Source organism: Tribolium madens, unplaced genomic scaffold, assembly GCF_015345945.1.
Source record: "Tribolium madens isolate multiple individuals breed KSU strain unplaced genomic scaffold, Tmad_KSU_1.1 Scaffold_97;HRSCAF=244;Tcas5.2_LG3a, whole genome shotgun sequence".
Lineage (NCBI taxonomy): Eukaryota > Metazoa > Arthropoda > Insecta > Coleoptera > Tenebrionidae > Tribolium > Tribolium madens.
In genome coordinates, this window is record NW_025401069.1 from 10,667,902 (window position 1) to 10,686,111 (window position 18,210).

Here is an 18,210-nt window from a genome sequence, read left to right on the forward strand (position 1 = left end):
TTGTAGGTAGGTATCAATATTTTCATATTGATATTCAAATTTTATCTAAGACAGTATTTTTTTATTTTTATAATAATTATATTAAGAGAAAATAAAAAGTAATATCAGGTGATAAAATTAGATAAAATAAACTAGGGCCCAATTAACCCTTCCCGATTCTCCGCTGTTGATAGTTTGTCACTCACTGCCAACCTTGAAAAGTTAAAGGACACTAATCCATTAAAGCACTCATTTGGATGTTATGATGGACATAAAATCGAAAAAAATCCATTTCATAATTTAACGATTCATAATCGAAAGGGGAAAAAGCGATGGTTTATTATCTTTTTTCCATCGATTGGGATAAAATCTCGTAAAACCCCGATAAAAATCTGAATCATGCCGACCTGTCTCCACTTGCATAGCTCTAAACTGGAGCACCGGCGTTTTATTTATAAGTCGTGAGATCTGGGCGAGCTTATTTTTAGTGTATAGTCGTCGTCGCGTCGATGAAAATGCAGGAAAGTGCCTAAAGCTCCGTGTTTGCAGATATCCCCATCGCATGGAGCACGACTCAGTGGAAGTATGGCCGCGACATGGGCGATCTAGCGGAAGCCGTTGAAGACTTGATCTGCACGTTCGACCCGACTGGAGACACCACTATGGATACYCTCGCCATGTTTGTCTTCGGCTGGATCCTGGCCGCCCTCTTCGTGTTGTGGTTGGGGAAGATCGTCTACGCGAGGTTCACAGCGAGAGCATCGAACGAAACGAAAACGAAAATCGAGCCGGTGGCGGTGGACACCGTCGACGCCAAAGCGGCGAAGAAGACGGCCGTCGCCCCCGTGAAAAGCGCGCCGAGCGGGAAAGGGGGCTACGTGCCGCCCACACCGCCGGTGAGGAAGAGGCTCACGAGGCAGAGTCCCACGCCGGAAGTCAGAAAAGTCAAGTATGTGCCGGCACCTCAATGCACGGGACCGGACAATGTTTGTGTGTTGTGGGTTAATGACGTGCTACAGTGGTTGTACAACGACTTGGTCATCGTTAATGAACTCTTGGCGGTGTGGCTACAAGCGATGAATGAGTTCACCAAGAAGTCGGCGGCGGAGGTAATTTGATTATTCGATTTTTAAGAAAATAACACAAGAAAATTTTCAAGATGAGGATAGAGAAAAAATATAGTAAATCTTTGGATCCGGAAACGTATGTCGGTTTTTGAACTAAGTGCACGTGAAACCTCAAATAATGACAAGTCGAAAGATAGAATGGCAAAAAGGGCTAGAATTAGTCCCTGGCGTATAATAATAGAACCGTTAACGGTCTTTTTTGAAGGTAGATCGGATTCAAAGATGACTCGATTACAAATTATCTTGATCGCTCGATATATTCAGCACCAAAAAAGCGATAAATGTTAAAATGACATTATAGGGGGAGACCAAGGGGGAATTTTCTTTAAGATTCTTGGTCAAGTGATTATAAATTAATTGACACATTAAAAAACTATTGACAGTGACAACTAAGAAAAAGATATATCTAAAAAAGATCCTTTGACGTTATTTTATTGAATAAAGCCAATCTGAATCTCTTAACTGATTAAAAATAATAAAAAGTGAATAATTTTTAACACGTGTAACGTTTTTTCTAAGGTTGGCCAAGGAAATGTGACATTTGCTTTATTTTTTGCTGGTGTAAATGTACTTCGGAAAATTAGGTTACAAGTTTATTAAAATCATGTTTTATATCATGTTTATGGTATTTGGTTAAGTTTATCGAGTAAAAAAATCAGAATTCAAGAAAAGTGCAGAGAAAGAAGAGCCAGAATTGACATTAAGAGAACATATTTTTTCAATTCTAACTTTCGACTTCAAAATTTCGATTTTGGATTTTGGAACATGAAATTTTCACACGAATTTCATTGTTATGTTTATTAGCAACTTTTTGCTTTGTTGTTTAATTACTTCAAATCACTGTCTTTATCAATTTACGTGCACTGTCATTAATTTGCATAATATTCATTCCACAAAGAGTATTATTACATGACAAATTGCTTGTTTCCTCTCTTTGAAGTTACCGTGGTTTGAAGTTTCTGCAAACCTCATTAAAAATAATATCTGCTTTTTAATCGAACCTTGTTTCTTTTTACAGAAGCAAACGTTACTAAATAATTCAATTTTAATTTTTGTATTTTATTTTTTATAAATATAAAAACCGTTAAGAAAAAAAAATATTCATTTCAGGGCCATTCTGGTTAATTTTCTCTTATCATACTTCTTATCAAAGAATTCAGTGGGTGACCACAAAACAATGTCATGGTTTTTTTCAATGCTATATTCAACTAGTGAATAATTTGGCTACCAGTTGCATAATTTTCCCTAAAAATAGCCTAGCCAAACCAAACCACCCACCTGTGTCTGAACTAAAACTAAACAAAAGGTGAACTGTGTATGAGCTATTATAAAATTACCTCATCGCTTACGTCATCGTTTTATTACCTAATTCTAATTTTACACCCGTTTGGCACGAAACCACATTTACCATGCCGTACCCTTGATATTATAATCACTTATTCAGTTCGAAATTTATTTTATTCTATCTCAAGTTTTTCACATTTCCGATTTGCAAAAATAATTTTTAAAAACAAGAGTCTGATATAAATAAAAAAAGTAATATTGAACAGTAATGAAAAATGTAGGTATAGTTAGAATCTCATTTATTGACTTTGTAATATTTTATTTAGAATAATTATTTTATTATTATATTTGACAGTTAAAATTTTTGACATTTGACGTATGCGATACTCAAATTACTTAAAAATAGCTTAAATTACATTAGTTTCGGTAAAATACGTTGAACTGCAACAATTTCTCACTTAAAAACAACAGTCTATGGTTATTGATGGTAAAAGCATCGGATAAAATGTCGCCAAAAAACAGTGCCACAAAATTGCATTCTATGCAACTGTTTTCAGTTACACAAAATGTTCATTGTGACACCGAAATAGAAAAAAATTATTACCACTGACATGAATATAATTAAAAAATTCATACAACGCACAGCTTTGTATTATTATAGACACATTGATCGTCTTTTCCCATCATGAAAAAATGTTTGTTGTGGTATGGGATTATAAAAATCTCTGTTCAAATACAAACCCATAAAATGATTCCTTTTTATTGGTGCTTGTCTTGAATGATGGCTATAATCTAATTAAATTATTACTGTATACACTGTGTACACTGAAAAAGAGGTATGTTAGACATTCTTTTCGCTATAACTCACTCATCCTTATCACTGATAAAAAGTGAAACAATGTTGAGTGAACGCTGTCAGGATATCTAGACATTTCCTGGCTATTACAGCTAGTAAATCACGTTTTCTACTTTGTTTTTCCAAGGAAAATCAAGTTAGATTTGCTTTTACTTTATCGAAACATTATAGCCGTTCCTGTACATTCAATCCGTAAACTCAATCGAAACAATAAATTTTGATTTAACTCAACTGAAATTTATTTTAAATGACCTCAAACACATGTTTTACACCTGCATTTAGCATTCCTCATTAAATGCACTTAAAATTTCGCTAAATGTAAAAGTAAATGTCAGTAAAAATATTTCGTTTTATGGCTGTTAACATTTCGGTTATAATATAATTTCATTAAAATTATTTATTCCGATAACGTAACTTTCGCCTCATTTTGATGACGTTATTTTAACCTTTCGAAAACATTCATATTTTGATGATGCATTCCTCATATGGTTTCAGCGTAAGTGGCAAAATCATAGATTTTAGGTTTTTTTTAAGTAGGAATAGAGAGCGTCGGGATTTATCAAGGCAATTTCTAAATTGTTTGAACTTTTGCCAAAAATCCAGTGCCAAATAATGGGAAGATTCCCATTGTTCGAAAAGTAAACAATTTTTTGGCCTCGTTTAAAGAGTAAAAGGTTCGTTAGATTTTCTACAAATGATATCGAAAATAATAAGTAAATGTTACTTTCTGTAGTAATTAATCGAAAAAAAAGAATTAATCTCAAAATCTCAATTTTTTCGTACACATTCACACCAATTTATTTTATTTCTTTTTTTTTTTTTCAGCAAGGAGTTGGTGTGGAATTCGTCCGTATCCTCCCCGAGACGAATCCTCCCCTCCTGTCAAATATATTTGCCGAGAACGATTCAAAAGATGACGTGGTAAGTAATCTCACCTTTTTAGAGTGTCGTGACATCACCATTTTGAAAAGCACTCTTACATCAACGCTGATTAAAACCGATGACGAAAGTTGTCAGTTTCCGATTCGGGTCAATTGATTTAAATTTTTTTTCTCTTTAATTTACGGACCATAAAAATACATTATTATTACATTATGATTATGACTGTATAGTAGCAGCAAAGGTTAATCAAACCAAAAATCGGGCCACGATATCTCGAAAAATTAGCACAAGGAATACAAATATTTTGTTTTTGTTAAATAAATCGAATGTCATTTGTGATAATGATAACAGGGGGCACGTAATTATGGCAATTATTTTAATCGGTGCGATAATTTAAGAGAATTAGAGAAAATACTGTAACCACCCTTGTCCCCAGCGATGATATCATTTCTGGCGCCGTCTGGGTCATCGAAAATTCATGTGGGGTTACAACTGACCTCTCCCTCGTGTTTTATTGATCGAATGAAATGATTCGACTTGACTGTAAAAATACCTGTTACATCGAGAACACGAAAGCATGTAGAATGGGTTTCCTTCAAAGTGTATAAACAAAATCTAATTTAAACATTTACATTAAGTAAACAAAGTCTATAAATAAAATGCAGTGCTCTTTTTTGGAAAATTTATTTTTCATTCATTGTTTGAATTTCAAGCTGGATAGAAACGTAATCGTGTTTGCTGTAATTTGTAGTCGTGGCCACTTACAGGTCATGAACCGTAAATTTACTATTCTATTGTGGAAAAACTACGTTGTAGACGTTATTTCTATTTTTATCTTAATGATTGCTACACTAATTTAGAGTCTATTGATTTCATAGACTAAAATCGTTTTATTTTTTTATCATATAAAAAATTTACTTCCAAGTGTCAATTAAATACAAAAATTATACATTACATGACCCGATGATGACCATTTTGTAGTCGAAACACGTGTCCAGTTAAAATAAAAGTTTCGTTTGGGAAACAAAACAAGTTTTGGGCTAAAATACAGTTCATTAATATCTTTTTTGCAAATCAATCAATTTATTCAACTTCATGTAAAAATTCAATTCCTTATTTTTTTCTCATCATTAAAATTTGAAATATTTTTTTTGTTAAAACTTTACGTTTTTCCCGACTTTTTTAAATTTCTGGACAAATCATAATTTTTCATCAAGTTTGTGGTTCAGATTTTCAAAATTTGAATTTTTAAACATTTCTCACTTTTTTTTTTTGATGCATGTAGGCATTATCGATTATACCATGCCTTTCAATTTTTACAATCAATAGCATATTATTTCAAGATTTTAAGTTCTCAGTCAAATTATTATGAGTTCTTGATAAAATGTTCTGCAAGGTTTTGGTATAATTTTTCAAAATTTTCAACTTTTCTCAAGATACTGAGCTTAATTGATTTAATAATTCAAGATTTTAGTTTTTAACATATTTTCGGCAAGATCTTTAGTTCAAAAAAAATCAAGATTTTTATATTATGATCAAATTTTCTTATAGCCAAAACTCAACCACAAATTTGGAAATAGAAAGTAAACGAAAATAACATGAAACCAAACTTAAAAGTTTTAGATCTTCAAGTGGTTTACCTTGGCCGTACGATAAATAAAATACAAAAATCGCATTCTGTGTTCTCCTTGTAACTAATTTAAAATAATAAATTAAAGCAATTATCGCAAATTTAAACTTGTAAAACAATGGGCAAAAAATTTGTTATTTCCATATAAAAATTGGGAGAGCAATAATTTATTTCCAAATAAATTGTTTTTTTTTACCACACAGTATGTTCAAAATTAATTTTTTGTATGTGGAAAAAATATAGATATTCAAAGTCGAAGGTATTCAACAGTAATAAATTTATTTCCTAATTACGACCATTATGTTGAGAAATGTAGAAGTTTACATTAGAAAAACTTAATTTTTTTGTTGTTTGCGTAAATGCGTGATAGATAAGCTATATTTACCTTGCACTTTTCATATCATTCACGTCCAAGCAATTAATACTAATTTTGTAGCCTTAATGACTAAAATATTTTTTATTATTTTGCAGACAATCACATGTGACTGTGAAGCCACACCCGCATTACAATTAAAAAGCTTCCGCCAAAAAGGTGACAAAGTCGAAACATCACATTACAGAGTTAATATTAATCGCTTTAGGGCAAGGTTAAACATCTTTTGCATATCTGAAAAATTGCAAGCCGATGTTAAGTGCGACGGTTGGCCCGAAATTAAAGTGGCACTTGCGCCCGTCGGCAACATCAAAAACAACTTGGATGAAACTCAACTCCAGGAAGTTATCAAGTACTAAATCCCCAATTTCCGATAAAATAAAATTCTAATTGGTTTGAATTACAGTGAGATGATTATCAACGCTTTGAGAAACACAGAAGTGCACCTCAACCTCGCCCAGTACCCCACTTGCCCCAGACTCATCAGGCATGTCAACACAGCCCCCGGACACATCCTACCCGTCCACTATGACAGTATGGTAAATTGGAATTTTCAAAGTTTTATACACAATTAACGCAAATATTCAAATTTTTGACTCACCGGCATCCCAAATCGTGAGTTTTTCTTGTTTGTCAACAAAATATTCGAAATTTGAAAATTTTCACTGACATGGCATCTGCCAATTTCAGATCACTGCTGCCAACTGTGTGTACTTAAATTCCAATTTGACTAACTTGTTTTTTTGCGAGGGGGAACAATTTATACTTATAAAACCTAGTTATGAAATGCACAACAATCCACATTAAATTTTAAACTACTTTTAAAGCTGCTACAATTTGGTAATACAGCTTTTTAGTGTAAATTTTAACGAGGTATAGTTGGCAGCATTGAATCCAACGATAGTGGGATTAAAAAGAAATTTTCAAAATTTGATAAATACGAATTTTTACACGTGAAACATAGTGTTGGGCCCCCATAAGTAAGATTTCGAGTAAAAATTGCTTCAATTACATTAACCAGTGTGAATTCAAGTTGCAACATTTTCTTTTTTCTTAAAAAGTGTGACATAGCCTTACTTTTACTAATTTTTTTTCTAAATTACAGTCGAATGCGTACACCTCGACGCCGAACCACCAGCCCTTCCAAGTCCCGGGTGAGAAACGCCTCCTTGTCAAGGTCGTCCGCGCCGCCCAATTGGGGGCTTCCAGTGGTTGCACGGAGCCCTACTGCGTAGTAGAAATCGACGAGCCCCCTCAGAAGAACCAAACTTCGGTCAAAAAAACCACAGACTCGCCGTATTGGGACGAACAATTCCTATTGTAAGCTCCCTGACTAAAAAAACCGAAATTTTCAATCTTTTTTTCAGCGATTTGTCCCAAAATACAGCTGAAGTTTTGTTTGAAATTTACGACCATGCGGTCAAACCGAACAAGTTCCTCGGTCTGGCCATCGTTGGAGTGGACGAACTCATCGCGAATCCGTCCCAAAGACAGATCATTTCGCTCCAGGGGGCCCCGTATGAGAGTGACCCGGTTTCGGGGACGCTCACCGTCGAGTTTTTGTTCATCGAGGGGGCTGACATACCCAATATCGGGGGTGGGCAACCATACAAAATCAAGGAGACGATCAAACAACCCCTGACGCCCACTAATAGTGCAAGAATGGCAAATACGACGTTCCAGAATGGTAATTGGGATTAAGTTGATTCGGATTTGTGATTTAATTGGTTGTTTTAGAACATCTGACCAATGGGAATCATTATAATGACAGAGAGTTAGATAGTAGGCAGAATTTAAGTCAGAATAAAAACACTTTGGTGATACACAGTGTACAAAGGGTAAATAAAGAGATTTGGTTTTGGTTCAAACTAATTATTGTGATTTTAGCAACCGTCTCAAAGGCTCGTGAAGGTAAATACCATTGAAATTATTTTATTCGGAATTTCTTTCTAATTTATCTAAACACTTAACATTTTTTTATTATCTAACAGTGTGCATTTTGTTTAATTTTTGACTAACCCAAGGTTGCATTGACTGACGGCACTTGGAAAGAGATTGAACGAGTCGAAAAGACCGARGAAAACCAYGAAGAGAGTGAAAATCTAAACGGCAGCGTTAGCAACGAACTAAACGGCACTAACGAAAGTAAAGATAAAGATGCTTCAGAGGCTGAAACATCCAAGGTTTGATTTTCCGTTGCATGATTTTATTAATCAAAATTGTTTAAAAAACAACATGAGTAATATTTCCGTTACAGGCCGGTGATTTCTCCGCCACTGGAACCCTCCAATCGCAAACGTCCTCAGACATAGAAAACCGAGGGCGTCCGAGGAAACGTCGCGACTTTTTCGGAACAATCAAGCGCCGATTGGGGAAATCCCGATCGAAGTCGGTCGGACCCGAGAACGATAATGGCCGAGATGACTCGATGAATCGATCGGTTTCTGCCGACAGGAGCCGAAACGACGAAAGTAAGTGTTTGACACCTGAGACTAGATTTTTTAACTTTTGATTTTCCAGGCTATCGGCTGAACGTCCCTGGTCAGAAATCCATGGATGAGACCTCGCGTCGGTCGAGTCTTTCCGAGGCCTCGGGGCTTAGTAGCGCCTCCACTAGGACTTATATAAACGAGGCGAGTACTTTAGTACTCGAGACTCTCGAAAACGGGGTCAAAAAACACTATTTGGTCCCGTTATCGCTCGCACAAAAGTCCAAATGGAGGAAAAAAGGAGTCAAACTGCACATTTTCAACGACCATACGTTTATTGCCAGACACTTAACTGGGTATTGAATTTTTTTATCGAAAAAATCGTTTTTATTGTCTGAATTTTTGTAGTGGCACTGTATGTCAGGTGTGTGGGAAGAGCATAGCCCGAAGGATCGGGAAACAAGGCTACGAATGTCGCGATTGTTTGTTGAAATGTCACAAGCACTGCCATGTCAAGGTCAACGACAACTGTCCCACATCCACCATTCACAATATTGAATTGTAAGTAAAAAATTTCAAGTCATTTTCCTATTGTGCACAAAATAGAAAAATTGATTCAAATGTGTCTATTCTATGACTAATAAATTATTGTTCCTATGGGTCCATGTTGCCGGTTCTGAGCGAATAATTGGTAAGGGGTGTGCAAAATATAACGCCTCAGCTTTTTTGCGATAATTCGCTTTTAATTTTATTTTGCTGCTCGTTTTGAGAAAAAATAAGTATGTGACACGTGAGTGATGATTTTTTGTTTTCAGGTCTTACATCACGAATCCATACACCGATAAGAACATCCGAATGCTTTAATCTCTGGTTACCGTTAATTTCATTTTAAACGGGTAGTTTAGTCTCTAATCTTAAGCAAAACTATAGCACAACTTAAGCTGTACATTAAATCACATACACATTGTTTTATATTTTTGTTTTAACTATTTGGTTATATATTTTTTTAAATTTTAAGAAAGCTACGTTTTATTTTTAATTTATTTTGTTAATGTTTGTTTACTTGTAAAGATCTGTTGGACATTTTATTGCAAATGTTATACTAATTCTTGTATGCTGATACGAAATTATAAATGTTTCTGTAAGTGCCTGTAAAACTCTTTGTATTTCTATTTAATACATATAATATGCTGTTTAAAGAAGAAGAGTGTTTCGTTAAGCCTGAGGTGTAAGTATTCAATATTTATATTTTCTTTTGTTAAATGCATAAATGGAAAATAAATACGTTTTAACTACACTTTGTTGCTTATTTCCCAACTAAAAATGAAATTTTTCTCCTAATCATACATCACAACAAGAATATCCTTTAATTATGTCATAAATAAATAAGAAATCGCAATTTCACTGACTAACGAGTTCACGTATTCTTAAGTAATCAGCGAACTACAACATGTGTACGTTTTCAGGACAAAATGGTTTCTAGGTTCAAAATTATTAAATTTTATAGATTTTTTTTTAATTTAAGTTAATTCTAACTAAGACTGCTTTTAATAATTATAAAAATTATTGATATGCTATTGATTTTGGACTTAATAATCATTTTGTAAAAAACGTCTCGAAAATTGTAGATGTATATTAATAATTTTTATTATAACATACATAACTGTCGTAAATTTTATTACATAATGGTAACAATTAATTAACAATTCAGTTAACGTCAAATGGGGTAATATGGGAAACCAGTTGGTCGTTCTATTTACGATAAATTCTTTATCATTGTTCCGTTATTGTGGTATTTGCATTGAAATTTGTACTGGTGGCCATTCACCTGCTGTTAGGTGTTTATATTAAACGGCTCCTCAAACCAATTAAAAATTCTAGAATTGCTAAATTTACACAAAAATTAACGGTAATGTTCCGGGAGTTCTGGCACACGCTGTATAATCTTTTTCGTGTAAGCCAAATTTTTAGAATTCATAAGTCAATATTAGCACAAATGATGAGTAAATACGCAAAGTTTATCAATTTTAAGTGATTTTAAGGCTGGAATATGCTATTTTCCCGGGATTTTTTAAAAATAAAACAATTAAATTAGTGATTTGTATGTTTACACGGTAAAGATAAGTTGCTAAAAATCCAAGGTCAAGTAAAAGTTTTTTTGTTTACTTATACTTGGCTTTTCTAAATCTCGATAACTTTGTTGAGTTTGTTGATATGAGTGGACAAGTTATAGATAATTTTTATCACCCCGGATGACGTTTTTTCTTTTTTATATTTCGCGAGATAGGAGCTCAACCTAGCGGAAAGTTAGCTTGCGCAGTAAACACGAGCATAAATTTATTAAAAATTGCAAGGCTAAGTTTGCTCACGCACTCTCTTGTTGTAAATTAATTAACATTAAATAATTTCTCAACAAAAAGTGATGTCACTTTAACTCCCGTTTGAAGCTCGCATGTAAACGTGGTGAAACGAAACGTCAAACGTCAGTCAGTTCGTCCGCGCCTACAGCTGTGAAAAATGCAACAAAACATCAAATAATCAGTTTTTTCCCCTAAAAAAACACGCAAAAAGCTCAAGTGATGTGCAATTGTCTAACTTGACTCGTTCCGAACCCCAGGTGAGCCCCCTCGTTTACCCCAACCCAAATTTGGCAAGACCTTTATTTGTATTTTTAGGTTGAAATTGGCGAAATATTTCCGGCTTGAATCATGGATGAGAATAGCGAAAATCACACTCCCGACCCCAAAGTCCCCGAGTCCCCGAAACCGCTCGCTTTCACCGTCGATTTCGGCGAGGGCAAAGCCATAGACACCCAACGCCACAAAACCCTTGTTGAAAAGTTTCAAAAGAAGCACAGGAGGGGCCAGTCGCTGTCGAAAATCGAGGAGCCCACGCTCGGCCTCGCGAGGAAACACCCCAACACGGGGAATCTGCCCCGCAAGTCGAGTTTTCAATCCGAAGGCTATTTTTCCTCAGACGAGAAAAGTGACAGGAGTAAAAGTGCGAAAAGTGCAAAACGGAGTGAATTGACGTTGCCTTTGAAAAGTATCGCCGATAAAATGAGCCAGTCGTTTCCAAATAGTGGGTTTCTTAGTTTAAAATCACCGGAGATTGAACTGAAGGATGTGTCAAGTCCCGAATTGGACTTGATAAGTCCTTTCAGTCCCACTCAAGGTAAATCTAACCTCGTTAAACAGTTACCAAGTCCCAAAAGTGAAAATAAGGACGCTGAGAATTTTATTGAAGGGACTGAGTTTGATTTTGACAAGTCGGATACTGTSAGTGACGCGGGCACCTACACTCTAGATGCAGACAATTATTCCGAAGAACAGAAAGCACGAATGAGCATCGATACGGAATTCAAAATCGAACAAATTTCAGTCTTGAAAAAAACCGAGGATTACATCAAAAGTCTCAATACTTACAAACAGAAAAACCAATCTGACATAACTAAAACCGTGACAGAGTTAAATTTGAATGACAGCTCTGCCAACCCCCCATCACCAAAATCCCCAAAACCGCCACAAAGCACCCCAAATTTCAAAAACTTTACGAAAAGCAACGCAAAAATGCTATCACCGATCCTGTCCCCGACGCAAAACCTCTCAATCACCCAAGATGAGAAAAACACTGACTTGGCGAACAAAACTTTTACGAAAATCATGTTTCCGAGCCCCAAGGCCCGCAACGCCAATGGACTGGAGCAACTCGTCGATCAGGGTAGTGTGATTTCGGTGACGTCAAGTGGGGCCTTCCGGACCAAACCCGAGAAACCGAAACCCCGAAAATTGAGTTTAACGAAATCCGAAGTCCGAGTCGAGGCTTACGTTGGCAACAAGGTCGAAGTTAGCGAAAGTACCGTCAGGGTTGCCAACCCCTTGAAAAAATTAACGGCGAATATCGTTAACGTTGAAAGTATTTCCACGAACGGAGTTGGCGTTGAGGACAATGTGGTGAGTGGAAGTTTGGTGTTGGGGAAAGTGGCGTCTTCGCCGACGAAAATCCCCTCGCCGATTCACACTCTGTCGCGYCCGCGAAGTCGCAACAGCGCGAATTTGGATTTGAGCGACAGCAGTTTGGAGACGGAGTCGTACTTGAAACCGACTCAAAATTGCATAAATTCGTTGCAGCAGAGATTGTCACTGGATAGCGACCAAGAGAGRGACTACGGCCTCCAGTTGAACAATTCACCTCACAATTTGCTGAAGCAAAGAGCGACGCACATCCGACACAACTCACTCGATGACAAGAACATGAAAATATCGAACAAACTCGAGCATTTCCAAAGCAAAAATTTGCAGAGTATCGACCAAACATTCAACGTGCTTAATCAATACGCGAAACCAATACACAAGATCCAAAACTCGCCCAACAATTCGCCGATTCGACGCTCTAGTAGCTTCTCGACGAAAAACCCGATTCCTGCTAAAAACACTAATTTGGTGCAGCAGGAAGCGATACGCAACTCGCCAAGCCTCGGCAGGAATACTTCGATACAGAGATCGGCCTCCACGGCGAATATCAAGCCTAATTTTATCCAATTGAGACGCTCGAGTGTCTCCAATGACCACCAAAAGATCGACCGAAATCAATTCGGTGACACCGAATCGAGTTCCGAGGAAGATTTCGAGAAGAATTTATCCAAAAAGAAAGATTTGTCGAATTTGACCAACACGAGGTACAATCGTGCGTTTAGTTTGAGGAGGGCGAGGTTGGATGAGCCCGTCGTTCCGCCGAAGTGCCCCAATACTCCAGAGATGCGTCGGAAATTCCAACCGGATCATCTCCGAATGGAGAGGGCGATTTCTGTTGATAGAAAACCAGTGAAGACAAACGAGGTTCAGAGTAGATACCTGTTGAATGTTACCAAGAAACCGCCGGTTAAAACCGAACCGGTGAAGAATACCGTGCCAAAAAGTACCACAGGGAAGACGCAAGCGTTCTCGAGGACGGACAATGGGAGGTTCAGCATGAGGGCGGCCAAACCGCCGACGACAGGGGGCCAGAAACCGGCCAAGAAAGATGCAAATGGTGAGTAAAAAGCTAACACTATTTTTTCTAGTAATTGCATTGCAACTGGTATACATTTTAATAAAATTTGTGAAACTATAAATCATAAGAAAGTTTCGTAACAGATGGAAAACGTGCCGTGATCGTTGGGTTTCGATGAAATCGTGAAGATTGCACATTACTGTACTAGGAATTTCTCATTTTGAGCGTAAAGATTTTAATCAAGTCAGCTAGTGTTGTAATGATCGTATCCGTGCTATTGTTTCTGTTTAATTACTTTAACATATAGGGTGTTTTTTTTAAAGAAAATTATCCTTGTTTCCCCGACATGCCTCTATAAATCGTCCAATAAGGTTGCAAGAAATAATTACGTTGTCATGGAAAAAACGTGATTGTATCCTAAATTCCAAAAAATTTCTTAATTTGTTAGCGTTCCTTATCTTTTATTAATTATTTCCGTTTTAAAAATTTTTAATTTGTAAAAGTTGTACATAAATATTTCATAAAAGTAAAAATCTAAAGAGTTAAATGTTTTCGTTTTTACCTTATGCATTTTTGAATATAGCTTTTAAAACTCCTATTTTTAAGCTAAACTTTTATTGGTCTATTTTACCTAGTTTTTGAAATATTTTCGAGAATATTTTGATTTTTTTAACGAAAACAAAGAAATTTCTTTAAAAATTGATTACACAAAGGTTAAGAATCCTAGAAAAATAGAACTTTCACAACTTTAAAGAAGAAAGTTCAAACTTTAAGAATATATGTTTTTAGCTCACTGCAGTCAAAAAAACTAAGAAATTTGTTGAAAGTTCAGTAACTTAAAAATTTTAAATGGAATACGCTTTTTTTATTTTTGCATCTAAAAGACTTATTGTCTGTCTAAAAACTTAACATTTTAGTGTCTCTTCTGGTTAAAAAAGAAAATTTAACTTTAAACACAAAAAAATCCAGCTACTAAGTGTTTATTTCCTTTTTATTATAATTTTTAATGATTAAAGAAAGTCATTTTGGGTTATACTAGTAAAATATAAATAAAATCTCAAAGTAATGAGCAAAAGGTGGAAAAAACTTTAGTCAAATGTTAAAGAGTTTCGAATATGTAACAGCCCAACAAAAATTTGTGCTATTTTTTAACATTCATATTTTGAAGAAAAGGGCGAAAAAAAATACAAAAGGGTATCTGCATTTTTACTATTACTATAATCGGTGCTTTAGGGTGCTTAAAAGTGTTTAACTTGAAAGCTTAAAAGTATTTATTAATCCCCAATTTTTGTATGAAGATAAATGAAGTTTCCTATTTGCTTTGTTTTATTTCCGTTTTTTTTTCTTTGTAGAAATTGTCAATCATTTAAGATGATTTTTCTTTTTATTCAACAGCATATTTTTACTAAAAACAACAATAAATTTTCTTATGCTGCCTAGTGTTCTTATTTTACGTATATTTGATTCGTGAAAGTTAACAGAAATTAAAAAGTTATAAAAACAATGAATTTGAAATAATAATTTCAAACTTATCTCATCTGATTGATTGATCATTTTTGTGATTGACTGAAATTTAAGTACCTACAATACAAAGCAGTTTTAAAATTTGATGTTAATTCAATGTTTAAAGATTTAGGAATCTAATAAAAGCAATAGTTATTTATTATTATATTTTTTGTTCTGAGACCTTGTATTTGTTTTCTGATTAAATTTTACAATTGAAGATTTCTTTCCCAAACAGATTAGAAAAAAACATTTCCGTTCCATTGTTGTCTCAAGTCTTGTTTTTCTATAACTAATTGCCTAAATTTAAATTCGCTGTTCCGCTTTTTGGTCCCTTACCTAATTACATAACTACACATAACATAAAGCCAATTATTTCGTCTTACTTCATTTTTTTTAATTAACTGTTTTTTTTTTTCTTGTCAGGCAAGAAATCTAGCGGTCGGAGCAACTCATCGTTATCAAGCAGAGAAAAAGAATTCCAAAATTGGAAACGACGGAAAAGCTACGATCCGATGAAAGCAGCCGCCGAAGGCAAACGAAAAGAATTGGCCAAAAGACAAAACAGCATGACACAGTCATTCACGGAGGCCAATCAGAATCAAGACTGTGATAGTTCCCCGTCCCATTCCAGTTCGGTGCATCGCTCTCAGGTACAAAACAATAACAAAAAAATTCCTGTTCTTGAGTATTAAAATTTAGAGAAAAAAAAAAACAATTGAATACAATGCACGTTCGATTTCTCTATGCTAGGTTTCTATCCTAAATAACATGGTGGAAGGCAACTAGACTGACTAGAGAACTACCAAGTAGAACGTCATTATTTAATTTGTTGTTCGTAAGTTAGTTTTACAGCACAATCTATCATAACTACTAACACGCTAACGTAATGTAAATATTTTTCACAACTAGTGCACTAATATTGGCTTGGGGGAACTTTTACCTTAATTGCATACACGATTTTTTCTATTTTTGTAGATTTGTTTTGTTTTAATTTTACAAATTGAGTTTTGCTTTTAGAGCTTTCATGGTACAGCTGCCCTCGAACAACTCATAAGTTCGGAAGAAGAAGAAGACTTYACCCTCTCGGCCGATGAGGGTTTCAGTCCCCCGACCCCCAGTCCTTGCGAATTGAGTCCAGCAAGGGCGAGTTTGCGAATCGCTTGGAAGGATCACATCCTTCATTAATTTCGACGACATTCGAACGAATCATTTTGTTAGAGTACTTAGGTAATGTTTGCACAATAAAACGGCAGTCGGTGCAATACAAAAGCTCAAGATCCAATCGCATGCCAAATTTTTTAAAACAACTGCCGAAATTATTTTGCTGTGATATCGTTTGTTTTATTAGTTGTAAGCACAAAAGTCGGGTGCTGGGGGCGGAAAGAGTGGCATTACCTACGTACTTGTTTTCTTTAGTGTGTAAATACGACCATATCATTGTTTGTTTTTCGGTTATCGCACTCATGTATTATGTTAGTTGAGTAGTATTTTTGTGTTTCATTGTTTCGAAAAAAGCAACGAAGATGCGATTGCGGGAAAGACAGTTTCGTACTTCAAGAATCTCTTCCAAAGTTGAGTAAAAGAAAAGTAACCAACATGTAGGTGTAATAAATTATTTCAGTTTTTATAGTTACTTTACTTTCAGGACATGTATGTTACTTTTATTTTATAAGATAATTAGGATATAACCAAATGTGATTTTATAATCTGAGATTATTAAATGTGCAAATATTTTTATTATTCTCTGTAGTTAAGTTGTGCGAGATATTTAAAATGGCTTGTTACAATTCTAAAGTCGATCAATTTAAAAATTCATGACTGTACACGTATGAGTTACATACTTTGTTTTCTACCGTTGGTAGCTCTCTCATGTGTTGCTTATTTACAGAGACTTTCAGCTTTGTATAAATAAATTATCTATTAAAAAATCATTTATTTCAAATGGGTTACAATATGTTTTTTAAGTTCGGGCATGTTTTTCGGTTTGGTGTCACACTTSTGGCATTTTAAAGGAGTTTCCAGGAATTTTTTGCACTCTTCTCGTGAGGGTAAAATTACTTTGCCGTTCTTTTCCAAGTTTTTTATGACATCTGAAACAGAGGTGCCATCATTCGCCAAAAAAATGTAAAAGTACCTTCCGATTTCAGGAAAAAATCTGTGGTAAAGCTGTTCCAATGCTTCTTAGTTTTGACACAATTCGAGTTCATATCATCGCTGATAACGTGTAAATGGAGTCGGCTCATGCTGGGTTCCGCATGATAGCCTATTTTAAAAGTGCTCACTTTGTGTTCATCACGACTTATCAACTCCTCCGCAACTCTTTCCATGTGTTCTAGTAAAGATAAATGTGTGGGAGTGATTGATTTTAAACTGGTGATATTTTCTTTCGGAAGTATCAAATAGTGGTATTTGGCTTTTGGGTATTTGTCTCTAATGATGGATATTAAATCATCAGATTCTAAAAAGAGTTCTGGGTCGTCGATGGCTGCAAGGAGGCCCATACTCCAGTGACCATTTGGTTTATTCTTTTTAGTTCCTGTTGTAGTATTTTCGATGGAGGTGTTTGATTTTCTTTTAGACATTATCAGTGCAGAAAAACTTAATCTGACAATGAATGAAAACAGTTTCAAGTCTAGGTGAACCAAACTTTAGATTCCCTGAAAAAAAAAATGGGGATTAAAAATTTAAATTTTGAACATTGTTGCCACAGACTTGTGGTTATGGTAACAATTTATAAATTTAACCTTACAAATTTTGAAATTACGGTTTTATCTAATGTAATCTGATAATTGTGTCTTGTCTTAACAGTGAATATGTCTTGTCTTAACAGTGAACACTTTTGTGGACAAATTGGGCTATTTCTTAAATTAAAAATGGTCAGAAATTGCATTGACATTTTTGATTGACTGTAACTTTAACCACAACTCTCTTCTAACCTTGATATTTATTTATTTTTAATCTTTGTTTTTCATAGTTTTATTATTCGACTCTTGAACAAATTTAAAAAACGTTAAAACACACGAAAAATCACAACACAGAAAATTAACCAAATTAGCAGAAAACTTAAAGAATACCACAACTCCCTATCCCTGTAGATTTTCATAAAAGTGTGCGTTCATATGATCATTTCACTTGATCAGTAGTTTTTTTTT

At 35.0% G+C, this 18,210-nt stretch overlaps 3 protein-coding genes across 9 annotated transcripts; 2 read left to right on the forward strand and 1 right to left on the reverse strand.

Annotated features, from left to right (window-relative positions):
* Window positions 1-475: 475 nt before the first annotated feature.
* On the forward strand, window positions 476-9,857 carry LOC123015351. 2 transcript variants are annotated; one of them, XM_044415070.1, is made up of 13 exons: window positions 477-1,088; window positions 4,072-4,167; window positions 6,230-6,483; window positions 6,538-6,670; window positions 7,237-7,451; window positions 7,499-7,818; window positions 7,869-7,969; window positions 8,019-8,042; window positions 8,156-8,314; window positions 8,389-8,602; window positions 8,652-8,916; window positions 8,969-9,121; window positions 9,376-9,857. In XM_044415070.1, exons 1-13 carry the CDS (start codon window positions 576-578, stop codon window positions 9,422-9,424), a joined length of 2,496 nt encoding a protein of 831 aa, XP_044271005.1. In that variant the 5' UTR covers window positions 477-575; the 3' UTR covers window positions 9,425-9,857. The 2 variants fall into 2 exon arrangements, with proteins under 2 accessions (XP_044271006.1, XP_044271005.1); XM_044415071.1 differs by lacking the exon at window positions 8,156-8,314 and having other exon boundaries at window positions 476-1,088.
* Window positions 9,858-10,898: 1,041 nt separating this feature from the next.
* On the forward strand, window positions 10,899-16,989 carry LOC123015090. 2 transcript variants are annotated; one of them, XM_044414559.1, is made up of 5 exons: window positions 10,899-11,177; window positions 11,236-13,591; window positions 15,482-15,708; window positions 15,809-15,893; window positions 16,076-16,218. In XM_044414559.1, the coding sequence occupies exons 2-4, from the start codon at window positions 11,269-11,271 to the stop codon at window positions 15,842-15,844; spliced, it is 2,586 nt and encodes an 861-aa protein (XP_044270494.1). In that variant the 5' UTR covers window positions 10,899-11,177; window positions 11,236-11,268; the 3' UTR covers window positions 15,845-15,893; window positions 16,076-16,218. The 2 variants fall into 2 exon arrangements, with proteins under 2 accessions (XP_044270494.1, XP_044270493.1); XM_044414558.1 differs by lacking the exon at window positions 15,809-15,893 and having other exon boundaries at window positions 10,901-11,177; window positions 16,076-16,989.
* Window positions 16,977-18,096, reverse strand: LOC123015093 (aprataxin). 5 transcript variants are annotated; one of them, XM_044414563.1, is made up of 3 exons: window positions 17,995-18,096; window positions 17,193-17,715; window positions 16,977-17,148 (listed from the first exon to the last, which is right to left on the reverse strand). In XM_044414563.1, the coding sequence occupies exons 2-3, from the start codon at window positions 17,638-17,640 to the stop codon at window positions 16,991-16,993; spliced, it is 606 nt and encodes a 201-aa protein (XP_044270498.1). In that variant the 5' UTR covers window positions 17,641-17,715; window positions 17,995-18,096; the 3' UTR covers window positions 16,977-16,990. The 5 variants fall into 5 exon arrangements, with proteins under 5 accessions (XP_044270498.1, XP_044270500.1, XP_044270501.1 ...); XM_044414565.1 differs by lacking the exon at window positions 17,995-18,096 and adding an exon at window positions 17,808-17,982; XM_044414566.1 differs by lacking the exon at window positions 17,995-18,096 and adding an exon at window positions 17,803-17,982.
* Between the last annotated feature and the right edge of the window lie 114 nt (window positions 18,097-18,210).